Source organism: Callithrix jacchus, chromosome 1, assembly GCF_049354715.1.
Source record: "Callithrix jacchus isolate 240 chromosome 1, calJac240_pri, whole genome shotgun sequence".
Taxonomy (NCBI): Eukaryota; Metazoa; Chordata; class Mammalia; order Primates; family Cebidae; genus Callithrix; species Callithrix jacchus.
In genome coordinates, this window is record NC_133502.1 from 178,534,504 (window position 1) to 178,552,095 (window position 17,592).

Sequence of the window (17,592 nt, forward strand, 5' to 3'; positions counted from 1 at the left end):
ATTGCTTGAAACCCGGAGGCGGAGGTTGCAGTGAGCCGAGATTGTGCCACTGCACTCCAGCCTGGTGCCTGACAACAGAGTGAGACTCTGTCTCAAAAAACAAAGAAAATGGCTGGGCGCGGTGGCTCATGCCTGTAATCCCAGCACTTTGGGAGGCCGAGGCGGGTGGATCACGAGGTCAAGAGATCGAGACCATCCTGGTCAACATGGTGAAACCCCATCTCTACTAAAAATACAAAAAAAAATTAGCTGGGCATGGTGGCACGTGCCTGTAATCCCAGCTACTCAGGAGGCCGAGGCAGGAGAATTGCCTGAGCCCAGGAGGCGGAGATTGCGGTGAGCTGAGATCGCGCCATTGCACTCCAGCCTGGGTAACAAGAGCGAAACTCCGTGTCAAAAAAAGAAAACAAAAACAAAAACAAAGAAAATGTGGTTTCAATCCATATCTCGGCATTAACTCCACAAAAAGAAAAGAAAATCAGGCTTATACTCAGGATCTGAAGTAGTTTAAAAAATGCAGACATGCTTATAGTTCCTATCAACTGTATCACCAAGTGAAAGACAGAGTTCATGGGTGCAATGCCTTTGTAAGCACAGGCTTACCGTACCCAGTGCTGTGTGGCTGGCTGCTAGAAAAAAAGGAGGAGGAGCTGTTTTTAATACAATTAGATAATTTAATCATTTGCAGGAACTAGGGGGGAACATTCATGTTAGATTGAGAGACTGTCAGAAACCATAATGGGAGATGACATTAAATAATGATAAGAACTGGAACTCTGCCTCCGGTTAGCTTGACACTGACGGAAGGCTTCATAGGCAACAAAGTAAAAAATTGATAGAACAGTCAAAGAACTGAATGTTTTGGGAAATTATAGTGTTTCAAGTCATTTCCAAAGCAAAATAACTTAAACATTTCAATGTTTAGACACGGCTGCTCCCTCAGCTTCAATGTTAGTGATGCCAGAATAGGGTAATTCATCATATCCTTGGAGAGGAGGTAAGTGATACTTACATAAAAATAGCAAAATGAGGCTCCCAGTGTAAGAAAGTTGAGGATAGCAATTCAATCTGGCAGCACATGTCCAAAGTCCTAAAATCACCTTTGGATTCAGCAAGTGCACTTTTTAAAAGTTAAAACTTCATATTGAACCAAAAAGGAGCCTGCATAGCCAAGACAATCCTAAGCAAAAAAAAAAGCAACAAGAAAAAACCAGAACAAGGGCCTCAGACATAACACCACATATCTACAACCATCTGATCTTTGACAAACCCAACAAAAACAAGCGAAGGGAAAAGGATTCCCTGTTTAATAAATGGTGTTGGGGGAACTGGCTAGCCATATGCAGAAAGCTGAAACTGGACCCCTTCCTGACACCTTATACAAAAATTAACTCCAGATGGATTAAAGATTTAAACATAAGACCTAACGCCATAAAAACCCTAGAAGAAAACCTAGGCAATACCATTCAGGACATAGGCGTAGGCAAGGACTTCATGACTAAAACGCCAAAAACATTGGCAACAAAAGCCAAAATAGACAAATGGGATCTAATTAAACTCCAGAGCTTCTGCACAGCAAAAGAAACAATCATTAGAGTGAACCAGCAACCAACAGAATGGGAAAAAATTTTTGCAATCTACCCATCTGACAAAGGGCTAATACCCACAATCTACAAAGAACTTAAACAAATTTACAAGAAAAAAACAACCCCATCAAAAAGTGGGCAAAGGATATAAACAGACACTTTTCAAAAGAAGACATTTATGCGGCCAAGAAACATATGAAAAAATGCTCATCATCACTGGTCATTAGAGAAATGCAAATCAAAACTACATTGAGATACCATCTCACGCCAGTTAGAATGGCGATATTAAAAAATCCAGAGACAACAGATGCTGAAGAGGACATGGAGAAATAGGAACACTTTTACACTGTTGGGAGTGTAAATTAGTTCAACAATTGTGTTAGACAGTATGGCAATTCCTCAAGGATCTAGAAATAGAAATTCCATTTGACCCAGCAATCCCATTACTGGGTATATACCCAAAGGATTATAAATTGTTCTGTTATAAAGACACATGCACATGTATGTTCACTGCAGCACTGTTTGCAATAGCAAAGACTTGGAACCAATCCAAATGCCCATCAATGATAGACTGGATAAAGAAAATGTGGCCTATATACATCATGGAATACTATGCAGCCATAAAAAAGGATGAATTCATGTCCTTTGCAGGAACATGAATGAAGCTGGAAACGGTCATTCTCAGCAAACTGACACAAGAACAGAAAACCAAACACTGCATGTTCTCACTCCTAAGTGGGTGTTGAACAATGAGAACACATGGACACAGGGAGGGGAGCATCACACATCGGGGCCTGTTAGGGGATGAGGGAGCTAGGGGAGGGATAGCAGCGGGTAGGGGGATTGGGGAAGGATAATAGTAGGAGAAATACCTAATGTAGATGATGGGATGGATGCAGCAAACCACCATGGCATGTGTATACCTGTGTAATAATCCTGCACGATTTGCACATGTACCCCAGAACTGAAAATATAATAAAAATAAACAAATAAATAAAATAATCTAAAAATTACCGTTTAAAAAAAAGAGTTAAACTGCCTTGGATCTGGCCTCAGAGAGAACAACAAAGAAAAAAAGTCATCCTGGAAATTTCTGAATCACAAAGGGCCAGAATTTAGAGCATGTGGACTCCAAACCCCAAGTTGAAAATTGACATGAATGCAGCTTAGTAATGAACCCAGGTAATGCCTGCTTCCTGGACCACCCCCTCTAGTCTAGGCCTCCATCACCATAGATAAAGTTCCATGAAACACACATTCACAATTACACACAGTCTGCTCTGAACCTCACAGGTTTCTCTGCAATGACTTGTACTGTTTTCTTTTTTCTTTTTTTTTTTCGTGTTTTTTTGAGACAAGGTCTTGCTCTGTCACCCAGGCTGGAGTGCAGGGGTGCAATCACTGCTCACGGCAGCCTTTACCTCCAGAGCTCAAGAGATTCTCCTACATCAGCCTCCTAAGTAGCTGGGATTACAGGTGCAAACCACCGCGCTCAGTTAATGATTGGTATCTTTTTTTATTTTTTGAGACGGAGTCTCCATCTGTCATCCAGGCTGGAGTGCAGTGATTCGATCCCCGCTCACTACAACCTCCACCTCCTGGGTTCAAGCGATTCTCTTGCCTCCCCCTCCCGAGTAGCTGGGATTACAGACATGTGCTACCATGCCTGGCTAATTTTTGTATTTTTAGTAGAGACGGGGTTTCATCATGTTGACCAGGTTGGTCTCAAACCCCTGACTCAGGTGATCCGCCTGCCTCAGCCTCACAAAGTGCTGGGATTACAGGTGTGTGCCACCATGCCCAGCCTAATTTCTTAGCTATTTTGTAAAGACAGGGTCTCTCTATGTTGGCCATGCTGGTCTTGAACTCCTAGCCTCCAGCACTCTTCCCACCTCAGCCTCCCAAAGTGCTAGGATGACAGGCATGAGCCACTATGCCCAGCTGACTTGTATCTTCTTATAAAATTTTATTTATTTAGTTTTCTACTTTATTATTTTTTTTCTTTTTACTCAGTCTTGGATATATTATTTATTTATTTTTTTGAGACAGGGTCTTGCTATGTCACCCAGGCTGGAGTGCAGTAGTACAATCTTGGCTTACTGCAACCTCCACTTCCCAGGCTCAAGTGATCCTCACATTTCAGCCTCTAGAGTAGCTGGGAATCCAGGTGCACACCACCATGCTAGACTAATTTTTTAAAAAGTTTTTGTAGAAATGAGGTCTCACTATGTTGCAAAGGCCTGTCTCAAACTCCTGGGCTCAAGAGATCCTCCTGCCTTGACCTCCCAAAGGGCTAGGATTACAGGTACGAGCCACTGCACCCAGCTTTATATGACTTCTTTTTCCGTTTTTTGAGATAGAGTTTTACTCTTGTCACCCAGGCTGGAGTGCAATGGTGCAATCTTGGCTCACTGCAGCCTCCGCCTCCCAGGTTCAAGTGATTCTTCTGTCTCAACCTCCCACATAGCTGGGATTACAGGCACCCACCACCATGCCTGGCTAATTTTTTTTTTCTTTTTTTTTTTCAGTAGAGTCAGGGTTTCACCACATTGGCCAGATTGGTCCTGAACTCCTGACCTCAGGTAATCCACCTGCCTTGGCCTCCTAAAGTGCTGGGATTATAGGTGTGAGCCACCGGGCCCAGCCTATGTGACTTCTGATATGGAGGAATTACCTTAGAATAACCCAGGAGTCTCGCTGGTCTATCTGCAGTCTTTCACAGCATATTCATGTTTGGAAACAATCACAGGTGAGCTTTCTTGTAACAGTGAACTTGAACAATATCCTGAAGAGCATGAAAAACAGGCTAAAGCTGGGTGTGATGGCTCACGCCTATAATCCCAGCACTGTGGGAGGCCCAGGCTGGTGGATCACCTGAGGCCAAGAGTTGGAGACCAGCCTGGCCAACATGGTGAAACCCCGACTCTACCAAAAACACAAAAATTAGCTGGGTGTGGTGACACATGCCTGTAATCTCAGCTACTCCGGAGAGTGAGGCATGAGAATGGCTTGAACCTGGGAGGCAGAGGTTGCAGGAGCTGAAATTGCCCCACTGCACTCCCGCCTGGGCAACAGAGCAAGACTCTATTTCAAAAACAACAACAATAACAACCACAAAAACAGGCCGGGCGTGGTGGCTCACGCCTGTAATCCCGGCACTTTGGGAGGCTGAGGCAGATGGATCACTTCAGGTCAGGAATTCGAGACCAGCCTGGCCAGCATGATAAAATCCTGTCTCTCCTAAAAATACACACAAAAAAATTAGCCAGGCGTGGTGGGGCATGCCTATAATTCCAGGGCTAGGGAGGCTGAGGCAGGAGAAACACTTTAACCCCAGAGGCATAGGTTGCAGTGAGCCGAGATCACACCGCTGCACTCCAGCCCAGCAACAGAGGGAGACTCCATCCCAGAAAAAAAAAAAAAAAAAAAAAACTGTTACAAAAGTTGCAATATGCCATATATTTGGAAATTTAAAACCATGCTTCTAAATGAATCATAGGTGAGAGATTAAATCGTAAAAGAAAGGACAAATATCTGGAAGCAGACGACATCAGTAATACCACATACCAGAATATGTGAGATACAGATAAAACAGTCCTTAAGTAGAAAGTCTGTAATCTTTGTTTATTCTGGAAAAAAATAAAGACTGAGTAAGCATCTAAAGAAACTTCTTAAAAGGGTAATGGAATAAATCCAAGGTAATGATAGAAGGAGAAGGAGGGGAATGGGGGCGGGAAGGAAGAAGTGAAATAAAATAGAAAATAAAAATAGAAAAGAGAGGCTCCACAAAGATAAAATCTGGTATTTAGGTTCTTAGAAAATACTAATAACAATTATTTTAAAGCAGGGCACAGTGGTTCATGCCCATAATACTAATATTTTAGGAGGCTAAGGGTTAGGCCAACCTGGGCAACACAGCGAGATGCCATATCTACATACAAAAAATAATAATATAATAAAATAAATATAAGTAATTTCTTTAAAAAACATATCCAGTCTTACTGAATGCCATAAAAAAAGAGAAAAAATGAAAAAGGAAAAAAAAAATATCCAGAAAAAAAAGAAAAAAGTATTAAAAAAACAGTATCAGGAGTAAATGGGGGAGATAAAATATATGCAGCAAAAATTAAGGTGAAAGCAGGGCGCAGTGACTCACGCCTGTTATCCCAGCACTTTGGAAGGTGGAGGTGGGTGGATCACAAGGTCAGGAGTTCAAGACCAGCCTGGCCAAGATGGTGAAACCCCATCTCTACTACAAATTCAAAAATTAGCTGGGCATGGTGGGTGTGCCTGTGATCCCAGCTACTCAGGAGGCTGAGGCAAGAGAAATGCTTGAACCCGGGAGGCAGAGGTTGCAGTGAGCTGAGATCACGCCACTGCACTCCAGCCTGGGCAACAGAGTGAGACTTCATCTCAATAAAAATAAAAATTAAGGTGAGACGATATTATGATTATGGGCAACTTTTTTTTTTTGCCAATAAATTTGAAAATTTACGATGAAATGGATATATTACTACAAAAAGATAATCCACTAGGATCGACCCAGAAGCAGACAATAAAAAATGGAATCAGTAGTTTCTAGTTGCTTTACACAAACAAGTATCATAAAACATTTAAGAAACAGCGATCTTAATTTTAAATACGTTATTTCAGAAAAAAAGAGCAAACACTCCAAAACTCGTAAGTAATGCAAAGTAGATTTAACAGACAAGAAAGGAAAATTATAGAACAACTTCAATGAATACAGACCATTTCAATAAAAAATCTTAAGTAAAATATTAACAAAACAAATTCAACTGTGCATAAAAACATAATATATCACAATCTAGTTGAATTTGTTCCAGGAACACTAACTTGGCTCAATGTAAAAAAATTGATTAATATAATTGACTGCATCAATGAATTAAAGGAAGCAGAACAAATATTTAATGATATTCAATAATAAGTCAAGCTTTAAAAAAAGCTCTTGGCAACACAGGAAAAGGAAAATTGTTTAACCAATAAAGGGAATATTAAAATCATTCTTAATGGGGAACCTTTAGACGCGCTCTCTTTATAATCAGGAACAAGCTGAGCAAGTCCATAATGATGACGCAGCAGAACAGGGGGCATAACTAGCAGAGTTAAGATAAGAAAAAATAAACACAAGGCATGAAGATTGGGAAAAAAATGCAACTATCATTACTTAGCTGGTGATATGACCATCTCTACAGAAAAAACAAAACAGAAATAAAATGACAGTTTAGAGATCAAGTGCTTTCTTTTGAGACAGGGTCTGGCTCTGTCACCCAGGCTGAAATGCAGCAGTAGGACTGTGGCTCACTGCAAACTCTGCCTCCCAGGCCCAAGCAATCCTCTTACCTCAGCCTCTGGAGTAGCTGGGACCGCAGGCATGCGCCACCATACCTCACTCATTTTTCTGTATTTTTTGTAGAGATAGGGTCTCACCATGTCGCCCAAGCTGAACTTGAACTCCTGGACTCAAACCATCTGCCCACCTTGGCCTCCCAAAGTACTGGGATTATAGGCGTGAGCCAACACATCCCACTAAAAGTATACATATGTATGTTATTTATTTATTTAGAGACAGGGCCTTTAGCAGGGCATGGTAGGTGTCTGTAGTCCCAGCTATTCGGGAGGCTAAGGCAGAGGATCACTTGAGCCCTGAAGGTAGAGGTTGCTGTGAACCAAGATCGCACCACTGCACTCCAGCCTGGGTGACAGAGCAGGACTCTGTCTCAAAAATAAATAAATAAATAAAAGAATAAAAATAAACATAAAAAACAAAATAAAAATAGAGACTGTGTCTCATTATCTCTAAAATATATGCAAATATACTTTTTTAGCACATATAAATATATGAATGATACATACACTGATTTGCCCTATTCGACCTAAAATATTGTTTTAAACTTTGGGCCAATCTAACTTATTTTAATTGAATAACATTTTAAATATTTAACTTTAGCAGCAAATTAATGTATTTTGGTAAAGTAAGTAGCTCTGCTTTGAGATCAAATATAGATATTGAGAACACTTCCCCACCCAAGATGGGATCTGGCTCTCTTGCCCAGTCTGGCCTTGAACTCCTGGGCTCACGCAGTCCTCTCGCTTCAGTCTAGGGGTGTGTGCCACAGCACCTGGCAAGAATATGTATTTTAATATATTAAATAATTTGAGAGGAAGGCATAATAATACTAATGTATACCTAATCTTCAAGCTAGGAATTTGGCAGAATTGGGCAAATAATAGTTCACACTATTTCCCAGCTCAACTCATCTCTAATCTGTCAAAAGCTCAACAAATCTATGAAAACTCTGTGCTTTCACCCACATACAGCATAAGGCTGTGAATGCCCAAACAGCCACGGGAAGTCATGAATGAATCCTGCTTTGTAAAAGCCTAATTTTGTTTACACTGTATTGATGACTTTTATAAAAAGAAAATTCAGCTTCTAGGGAAAAAACACATATTGAGCCACAATGAGAAACAGCATACGCTTTATAACATTTCTAACTGGCAAGACAAGTCCATTTAGAGAAAAGCTTTTGAGAGGCCTTAAACATCCCAGCTTTCAACCACAACCTCACTATTATCAACCAGGTGGAATCAATTAGAAGACAGGCAAGCAGTGAGGCTCTTTATGGCTCTAAAGGAACTGTTATAAGCAGCCAAGCTCTTCCAGATGGCCCTGTCGTGTCTCCTCCAGCTCTCAAGAAACGGACTTTCTCTTTGAAAAGCCATTAAGAGCCACCACCTTCTGGAACGTTGCTCCCAGATTGCTCATGGTCTAAGTCTCCACTTATCACCCTGGTGACTCAACAGATAAATGCCTCAAATCCTAACACTGAAGAGTCCCCACACTTGAGCTTCTGGTCCCCACAGTGGTTGATGCAAAATGAAAATGATTCCCTGTCAAGTGCCTTTTGTGGCTACATCAGAAAAGGGAACTTGGTGACAGGCAGTCGGTGATGAACACTCATAGGGGAAGTGAAAGACACACTTGAGCTTTCTTTTTTCTTTTTTTTTTTGGAGACAGAGTTTCGCTCTTGTTACCCAGGCTGGAGTGCAGTGGCACGATCCTGGCTCACTGCAGCCTCCACCTCCCAGGTTCAAGAGATTCTCCTGTCTCCACCTCCCGAGGAGCTAGGATTACAGGTGACCGTCACCACGCCCAACTAATTTTTGTATTTTTAGTAGAGATGGGGTTTCACCATGTTGGCCAGGATAGTCTCGAACTCTTGATCTCAGGTGACCCACCTGCCTTGGCCTCCCAAAGGGCTGGGATTACAGGCGTGAGCCACAGCGCCTGGCCCACACTTGAGCCTTCACCTCACCTTTTCAACATCTGCTTTTGTGACATTGATGTCAGCATCCATTTTCTCAAAGTACTGCTGCGCCCTGTCCGCCTCTTTGCAGTCACGTTCAAATCGCCTTTTACTCTAAAATCAGAGAAAATATTTATGAAACAACGAGTCCTATGAGAAGATGTAATTTTATCTAAATCCACCAAAGAGCATTGTTCTTTTTCTTCTTCTCTTTTTTTTTTTTTTGAGTCAGGGTCTCACTCTGTCACCCAGGCTGGAGTGCAGTGAGCGGCACCATCTTGGCTCTTGGCAGCCTTGACCTTCCAGGCTCAGGTGATCCTCCCACCTCAGTCTCACTAGTAGCTGTGACTACAGGCATGCACCACCATACCCAGCTAATGTTTGTATTTTTTGTAGAGACTAGGTTTTGTCATATTGCCCATGCTGGTCTTGAACTTTTGAGCTCAGGCAATCCTCCCACCTTGGCCTCCCAAATTGCTGGGATTACAGGCGTGAGCCAATGTGTCTGGCCCAAGAACATCCTTCTCTGAATTGATTTCTTATATGTCATGATTTCCAGAAGTTATTTTAAAATCTGCATTTATTTCCATCAAAACTATCTAGTCTTTGTTCTTTTCATGTGACTTTTAGAAAAATACTGAACTTGAGCTCTTCTGGCTCAACTTTAGATAATGGTTCTAGAAACAAATTAAACGAGAAATCTATAAAGATGTTTCATTAGTGTTTTTATGTGCATGTTTTCACTTACTGATTCATTCAAGCTTAAATTAAGTTGAAATTAGAAAATCTAGGGGCCGGGCGTGGTGGCTCAAGCCTGTAATCCCAGCATTTTGGGAGGCTGAGGAGGGTGGATGACTTGAGGGCAGGAGTTCGAGACCAGCCTGGCCAACATTGCAAAACCCAATCTCTACCAAAAATGCAAAAATTTGCCAGGCATGGTGGCATGTGCCTGTAATCTCAGCTACTTGGGAGACTGAGGCAGGAGAATCACTTGAACCCAGAAAAGCAGAGGCTTCAGTGAGCCGAGATCACGCCACTGCACTCCAGCCTGGGCAACAGAATGAGACTTCATCTCAAAAAAGAAAAAAAGAAAAAAAATCTATAAAGCCATTCCCTTTTGCCGTGCATTGTTCACTTACAGATTCGAGCTGCTTCCAGCAAGTCTCGATGTGCTGCTGTGCTTTCCGGCCATCGTGGAAGTTCTGCAAAGGGGAAAACACACTGGTGATTAGTACCCTCTGCTTCTCTTATGAACCCAGGAGAAAACGTTTTCATCCACTTAAATATTTAAATATTGAACCTCTAGGATGTATACTCCAAAGAAATGTAAGAGTTTAAAGGGGTAGCCGGGCACAGCAGCTCACATCTGTAATCCCGGCACTCTGGGAGGCTGAGGCAGGAGAATCGCCTGAGCCAAGGAGTTTGAGACAGCCTGGGCAACACGGTGAGATGTCCTCTCTCCAAAAAATAGAAAAATTAGCTGGATGTGGTGGCACAGACCTATAGTCCCAGCTACTCTGGAGGCTGAAATGGGAAGATCACCTGAGCCCAGGGAGGTTGACATTGCCACATTGAGCTATGACTGTGCCATGGCACATGGCACTCCAGCCTGGATGACACAGTGAAACCCTGCCTCAAAAAAAAAAAAAAAAAGAAAAAGAAAAAGAAAAAGGGAATAAAAAGTTTAATGTGGAAATGAAAACAGGAATAGTCATCACAAATGAAACAAGTTTCACTTGGAGAAAAAAAAAAGGAGTCACAGAGTTCCCTTTACAGCTTTAGGTACGATTGTATAAAATTTGAAGATTGGCCAGGCATGGTAGTGCCCAAGCCTATAGTCCCAGTAACTTGGGAGGCTGAGGTGGGAGGATCACCTAAGCCTGGGAGGTGGAGGCTTACAGTGAGCCGTGATCATGCCACCACACTCCAGCCTGAGTGATAAAATGAGACCCCATCTCAAAAACATAAAATAGGCTGGGCAAGGTGGCTCACGCTTGTAATTCCAGCACTTTGGGAGGCCAAGGCAGGCAGATCCGAGGTCAGGCGTTTGAGTCCAGCCTGGCTGACACAGTGAAACCCCGTCTCTACTAGAAATACAAAAATTAGCCGGGCGTGGTGGCACACGCCTATAGTCCCAGCTACTCAGGAGTCTGAGGCAGGAGAATTGCTTGAACCCGGGAGGTGGAGGTTGCAGTGAGCCCAGATTGCACCATTGCACTCCGGCTCTGGAAGACAGAGCAAGACTCTTTCTCAGAAACAGAAAACAAAACAAAACAAATAAAATCAAATTTGAAGACATATATGCCACTTGGAAAAATGACAAGAATGCTTTATTAAGACAGCAATCGCTTCGATCATCTTTTTTAACTGCTTTGAGATGTGATTCAAATATTATGACTTACCCATTTAAACTGAGCAATTCAATGGTTTTTAACAGTCACAAAACTGTACAACATCATCATAACCAATTTTAGAATATTTTCATCACCCCTAAAAGAAACTTGTACCTCCTAGCCATTACCCTCCACCTTCTTCAGCCCGAGGCGGTCTGTTTCTGTCTCTGGATTTACTTATTCTGGATGTTTCCCATAAATGGAAATGCAGTCGGAGGCTTCTGGTGACTGGGATGTGTCCATTATCTCCTAATGCCCATGTAGCATGACTTCAGGGTCCATATTGTCACATGTATCAGTAATTCATTCTTTTTATTACCAAATGGTTATTCCATTATGTGACTATCCCACATTTTGTTTATCCATTCAACAACTGATAGACATTTGAGTTGTTTCCAGGTGTGGGTTATTATGAAAAATGCTGTGGGCACAGTGGCTCACGCCTGTAATCCCAGCACTTTGGGAAGCTGAGGCAGGTGGATCACAAGGTTAGGAGTTTGAGACCAGCCTGGCCAAAATGGTGAAAGCTTGTCTCTACTAAAAATACAAAAATTAGCCGGGTATGGTGGCGAGCACCTGTAATCCCAGCTACTCCAGAGGCTGAGGCAGGAGAACTGCTTAAAACCTGGGGGGCAGAGGTTGCGGTAAACCGAGATTATGCCACCACACTCCAGCCTGGGTGACAGAACAACACCCTGCCTCAAGGAAAAAAAAAGAAAAATGCTGCTACAAACACTTGAGTAAGAGTTTTGTGTGTTTTGTGTGCATAGCTGTTTTCAATGTTGGATTATTTTCAATCTAAAGATAAATTTCCTTCCTTGCCATCTGCAAAGGCCCTGAAGCAGGCTCTGGTGTGGTGTTAATCTGGGGACTAGATCTGGAGAAGCCTTGGGCAGAATACATCACGTGAGGTCACAGAAGAAAGAGGGAGGTACACAGGGTCTTGCAGGCTTTTTTGTCTGAATGAACCAGTTGATGAGTATCTCTAAGAACAGATGTTGTGAAGGGAAGATTTCAGGTGGTAGGAGGCTGTTGTCACAATCCTGGAGTGACTGCCATGTGGACAGGTCATATGTAACGAGCAATGCAGGTCGTGAGAGGGGTCAGGTTCTGGGCGCCCTTTGATCACCCAAACCTCCAGGATTTTCTGGGAGATGGGATCAGATGTGCAACAATGAGCAGCCCAGAGTGACTCCGAAGTTGTCAGTCTGAGCTTTAGGAGAGGGAAGACAGAGAGAAGTGGGTCTGAGGAAGGAAGATCATACACGTAGTTTCAGATGTGTTAAGGCTGATATTTCTTTGAGACTCCCATGTAGAGAGACTAGCTAGATGTGGTGGCTCATTCCTGTAATCCCAGCACTTTGGGAGGCTGAGGTGTGCAGACCACCAAAGGTCAGGAGTTTGAGACAAGCCTGGCCAACATGGCAAAACCCCATCTCTATTAAAAAAACAAAAATTAGCCAGGCATGGTGATGCATCTCTGTAATCCCAGCTACTGGGGAGCCTGAGGCAGGAGAATCACTTGAACCGGGAGCCAGAGGTTATGATGAGCCAAGATGGTGCCACTGCACTCCAGCCTGGGTGACAGATATTCCATCTCAAAAAAAAAAAAAAAGGCTGGGCACAAGCACGGTGGCTCACACCTATAATCTCAGCACCTTAGGAGGCTAAGGCAGGTGAATCATGAGGTCAGGAGTTTGAGACCAGCCTGACCAAAATGTTGAAACACCATCTCTACGAAAAATACAAAAATTAGCTGGGCATGGTGGGGCGTGCCTGTAATCCCAGCTACTCAGGAGGCTGAGGCAGGAGAATCACTTGAACCTGGGAGGCAGAGGTTGTAGTGAGCTGAGATCACACCAGTGCATTCCAGCCTGGGTTACAGAGGGAGATTGTCTCAAAAAAAAACAACAAAAAAAAATGAGAAAACAAAAAAAAAGAGAGAGAGAGATCAATATATACTTGGACTCCCGGGTCTGAGCTCAGGGAGTGGTCTACGCTAAACACCAGTTTGGGAGTTTTCAGTATAAAGTGGGTAGTTAAAGCCAAGAGACCAAAGAAAACAAAGATCTCAAGGAAGGAAATGCTAGAAATATGCAGAAATGTTAAGAGAATGGTGTTCTTTTTTGTTCAGTGACCTAAAATCACCAGTTCCCTAGATCCTTTATTTATTTATTTATTTTGAGACGGAGTTTCGCTCTTGTTACCCAGGCTGGAGTGCAATGGCGTGATCTTGGCTCACCGCAACCTCCGCCTCCTGGGTTCAGGCAATTCTCCTGCCTCAGCCTCCTGAGTAGCTGGGATTACAGGCACGCGCCACCATGCCCAGCTAATTTTTTTGTATTTTTAGTAGAGACGGGGTTTCACCATGTTGGCTAGGCTGATCTCGAACTCCTGGTCCCAAATGATCCGCCCGCCTCGTACACCAAAAGTGCTGGGATTACAGGCGTGAGCCACCACACCCAGCCCCTAAATCCTTTAATATCCTTTCACTGTACCATCGCTGACTTGGTCAATGTCCTGTAAATTTCCCAAGTGCATTTTCCACCCTGTTCTGCATCCCCAGAGGCTCACATGCAGGGATCTCATGAACCCTTGCCTTGTGGTTCTGATGAGATTTACAAGGAGATTCTGGGTGACCAGAGGGCAGCAAATTGTACCTGCAGCTTCTCCTTGCTGAGATGATACAGGTTGGCTGGGTCGTTGAACCAAAGGGCATAGCTTTAGTCAGGTGGTGACCTGCATGCAGCTAACCTTTGAAGTTCCTCATCTATGAAATTCCTGGAAGGCTTCCCCAGCCCTGTGAGGCCTGGGGGTCACAGCAGGTCCCTACTCTGACTGCCTCCAGGGTACTGCACTATTCTTACTGCTGTTCCCAAACCCTATCCACTACATTGTAAATGTTCCTTTTAATAACCAACCTTCCATCACTTACTGGGTTTGAATGTGCTGTCTGTTTTCTGGCTCACAAGGTAAGCATTGGTGTTAGGGGCACAGTATGGAGAAGGTCAGGTGAAGGAAGGATAGAAACAAAGAGGTCCCCTAGGTACAACCTGAGCTTTTCCCATACCTCGTCAGAACCTAGGACTTAGCAGAGTCAGAAAAGATAGCTGACAACTAAAAAGGTTGGGAAGGCAGAGACACAGAGACAACATCAGATTTAGAACAGTCCTCCTTTATAAGGGAATGTTTTCTTGTCTCTCTTTTGAGGTCGAGTTTCACTGTTTTAAGCGCCTCTTTGCAGTCAGTTTTATCTTCCAGCAATTTTTTGGTCTCTGCAAACCCAGGGGTAGCCCCCTGGAGCTTCGTATTTCAACTCTTGTAATGGACACAGGGATAGAACAGAAAAGAAGGGATCCAGGCTGCAGAAGAATTAAGAAGTAGAGCTGAGGGCAGGGTTAGGGAAACTCTAGACCTTGGAAGAGAACACACAGAAAATGCAAGCGTTTGAACGTCACACTTTCAGGGAGGACTCCCAGGAGATGACAGTGTCTATTTCAAACCACCTGGGCTCAAATGTGCCCTTTCCGGAAAGCACCTCTGGTCCTGAAAGTCTTTACTGGGTTACTCCTCTGCCAAGAGAAGGATCCACATTTCCCAAGTGAGAGCACCGAATTATGCAGTTTGCTGAAGAGATACAGCCGCTCCCAAAGGTTTGAGATTCAAAGACAGGCAGAAAAAGAAAGCGAAAACCCCAGCATCAATCCAGAGCCCTACTCTAAGTTTACATTCTCTCTCTTCAGCAACCCTGAAAGTGAATGTTTTAACAAAGTGAAAGCTCCCTCCAGCTTGGGGCAATGCCGTGGGTGGAGAGAGGAAATGTACACAGAAGCCCAGGCAATGACAAACAATGCCTGTGACATGTCACCTCAGCTTTGATAAAAAAGAAATCTTCTCTGAAGACAAGTCTTAAAAAAAAAAAAGATCAGCTGGGCGCAGTGGCTCATGCCTGTAATCCCAGCACTTTGTAAGATCAAGGCAGGTGGATCACCTAAGGTCAGGAGTTTGAGACCAGCCTGGCCAACGTGGAGAAACCCTGCCTCTAGTAAAAAAAAAAAAAAAATACAAAATTAGCTGGGTGTAGTGGCAGATGCCTGTAATCCCAGCTACTCAGGAGGCTGAGACAGAAGAATCATTTGAACCCAGGAGGTAGTGGTTGCAGTGAGCTAAGATTGCTCCATTGTACTCCAGCCTGGGCAACAAGAGCGAAACTCCATCTCAAGAAAAAAAAAAAAAAAAAAGTCGTATTTTAAAAACACAAGGGATGATTTTGATTGAAAAATCCATAGAGTAAATTATATTGCTGCTCCTTAGTTTAAATGTATAATAAATATGCATTTGTGTCTCAGGCATGCTGGGCACCTTGAATTTGCTGGTAAGTTCTCTCTCATGAAGACTCCTCGGTCACACTTCTCCTTGCATCATTAAACTACTACCTGAAAACTGCAATTACCGGGGCTTAGGAGATTGTGGATGATGCCCATCTTCCTTCCAGCATTTTTTTTTTTAAATGGAGTCTCTGTCGCCCAGGCTGGAGTGCATGACACGATCTTGGCTCAGTCCAACTTCTGTCTCCTGGGTTCAGGCAATTTTCCTGCCTCAGCCTCCTGAGCAGCTAGTACTATAGGCACGCACAACAATGCCTGGCTAATTTTTGTATTTTTAGTAGAGATGGGGTTTCACCATGTTGGCCAGGCTGGTCTCGAGCTCCTGACCTCGAGTGATTCTCCTGCCTCAGCCTCCTGAGTAGCTGGGATTATAGGCACATGCCACCACGCCTGGCTAATTTTTGTATTTTTAATAGAGATGGGGTTTCACCATGTTGGCCAGGCTGGTCTCGAACTCCTGACCTCAAGTGATATGCCTGCCTCGGCCTCCCAAAGTGCTGAGATTACGGGCCTGAGTCACCACGCCTGGACCCAGTCTTTTTCACAATACCTGTCCTTCTATCATTTATTTGGCCAAAACATACAAAAAAACTGTCTGTGCTGCGGGATCCTTTAGGAAATAAGGGATGGAACAAAAGCCCTCCTCAGTGCTCTGTGCCTACCGTGACCTGAATAGCAGGGGTCTGGTTCTAGCTCTATCTTCCCTGCTTTCACCGGAAAAGCTATTTTAATAGTTACAAAGTTAAACAAATAAACCAGCTTTGCCAGATGTATTTGTTGTTTACCAACAATGACAGAACATTTCTTCTCTAGACAGTGAGCAAGTGTGTGTCTGAAAAGTGTGCTTCTAAGCACTAAAGAAGGAGGAATTGTTCTCTGGACAAAGATAAAAAGTGCTCCTTTTGGGGCCATGGAATGAAGTCATCACAGCTCCTTTCTCTCCTATCAGAAAAGGCAGGAGATGCCATTTCTAGAGACCAAGAGAAATGCTTCTCACTTTCTGCTGTAATGAGATGCTTTTAGTTTCTTTTAAAACATAATAATTTGCTAAAAAAAAACAAACCTTAATAGTATCTGGGGTGACAGCTACACTTACTTATTTCAACTTTTTAGTTTAAATAAAAGTCTATATAGATCAAATCATCCTTCAAGTTTTCTGTTTTTTTTTTTTTTTAGAAATTTCCCAGTGAACAGAGGTGGCTGAGATTAAAAAAAAAATCGCAGAGAATCTAAAATAAGCAAGCATTAACTTTAAGAAAAATGACAATGGCAAAGCTTTTGAGACAATTTTACTGAACTGCAAGAAATTGCAGACAGAAGAGACAGACTCACACAAATGGTAGGCGAATGTTTAGTATTCACATTGCAATCAGGTACAACAGCTGCTCATTTTTGCTATTTATATAGATATTAAACCATTAACAGTTAAAAGAGCAAAATACGGCACTGATGTGAGAACAGCCATTTCAAAAAAAGGAGAAAAAAAAAGTAAGAATAAACACTCAAGTGAGAACAGTCAACCATCTGGAATTTTAAATAAAACTCAGATTCCACAGATGCAAACAAAGAAACAAAAAGACTCGAAAAGGGCGAAGAAAGAAGGCTCTTCCAGAAAACATGTCTGTGACAAATACTGTGCTTCCCCTAAACTCACAGTGCAGTAGTGGCTTTGAACATCAGCAGCTTCCAAGTCTGAATCAGGATTCCCAGTTTTAATTTAACGAGAAATCTAAGGGGTGTGGATATTTATAAGGACCATGTGGCGTAATGGCAAGACGCCTTAGTGCTGTTCGAGTGGGGATTTCGTACCCCACTTAAAACCCAAACCAGAAACCAGAAACATTCACTAAGGGACATGCATTCTGGTTTTATTTAGTAAGGCTTATTTTCCCAAGTC

General features: G+C 42.9%; 1 protein-coding gene across 29 annotated transcripts in view; it reads right to left on the bottom strand.

Moving 5' to 3' along the window:
- The window catches only part of FNBP1 (formin binding protein 1), a 160,292-nt gene that overhangs the window by 59,243 nt on the left and 83,457 nt on the right, over positions 1–17,592 (bottom strand). For all 29 annotated transcript variants that reach the window (XM_009004097.5, XM_078329475.1, XM_078329460.1 and 26 more), the window contains exons 5-6: positions 10,054–10,116; positions 8,924–9,028 (exon numbers count right to left, since the gene is read on the bottom strand). In XM_009004097.5, coding sequence (XP_009002345.2) covers positions 8,924–9,028; positions 10,054–10,116 — 168 coding nt within the window. The remainder of the gene's footprint in view (positions 1–8,923; positions 9,029–10,053; positions 10,117–17,592) is intronic.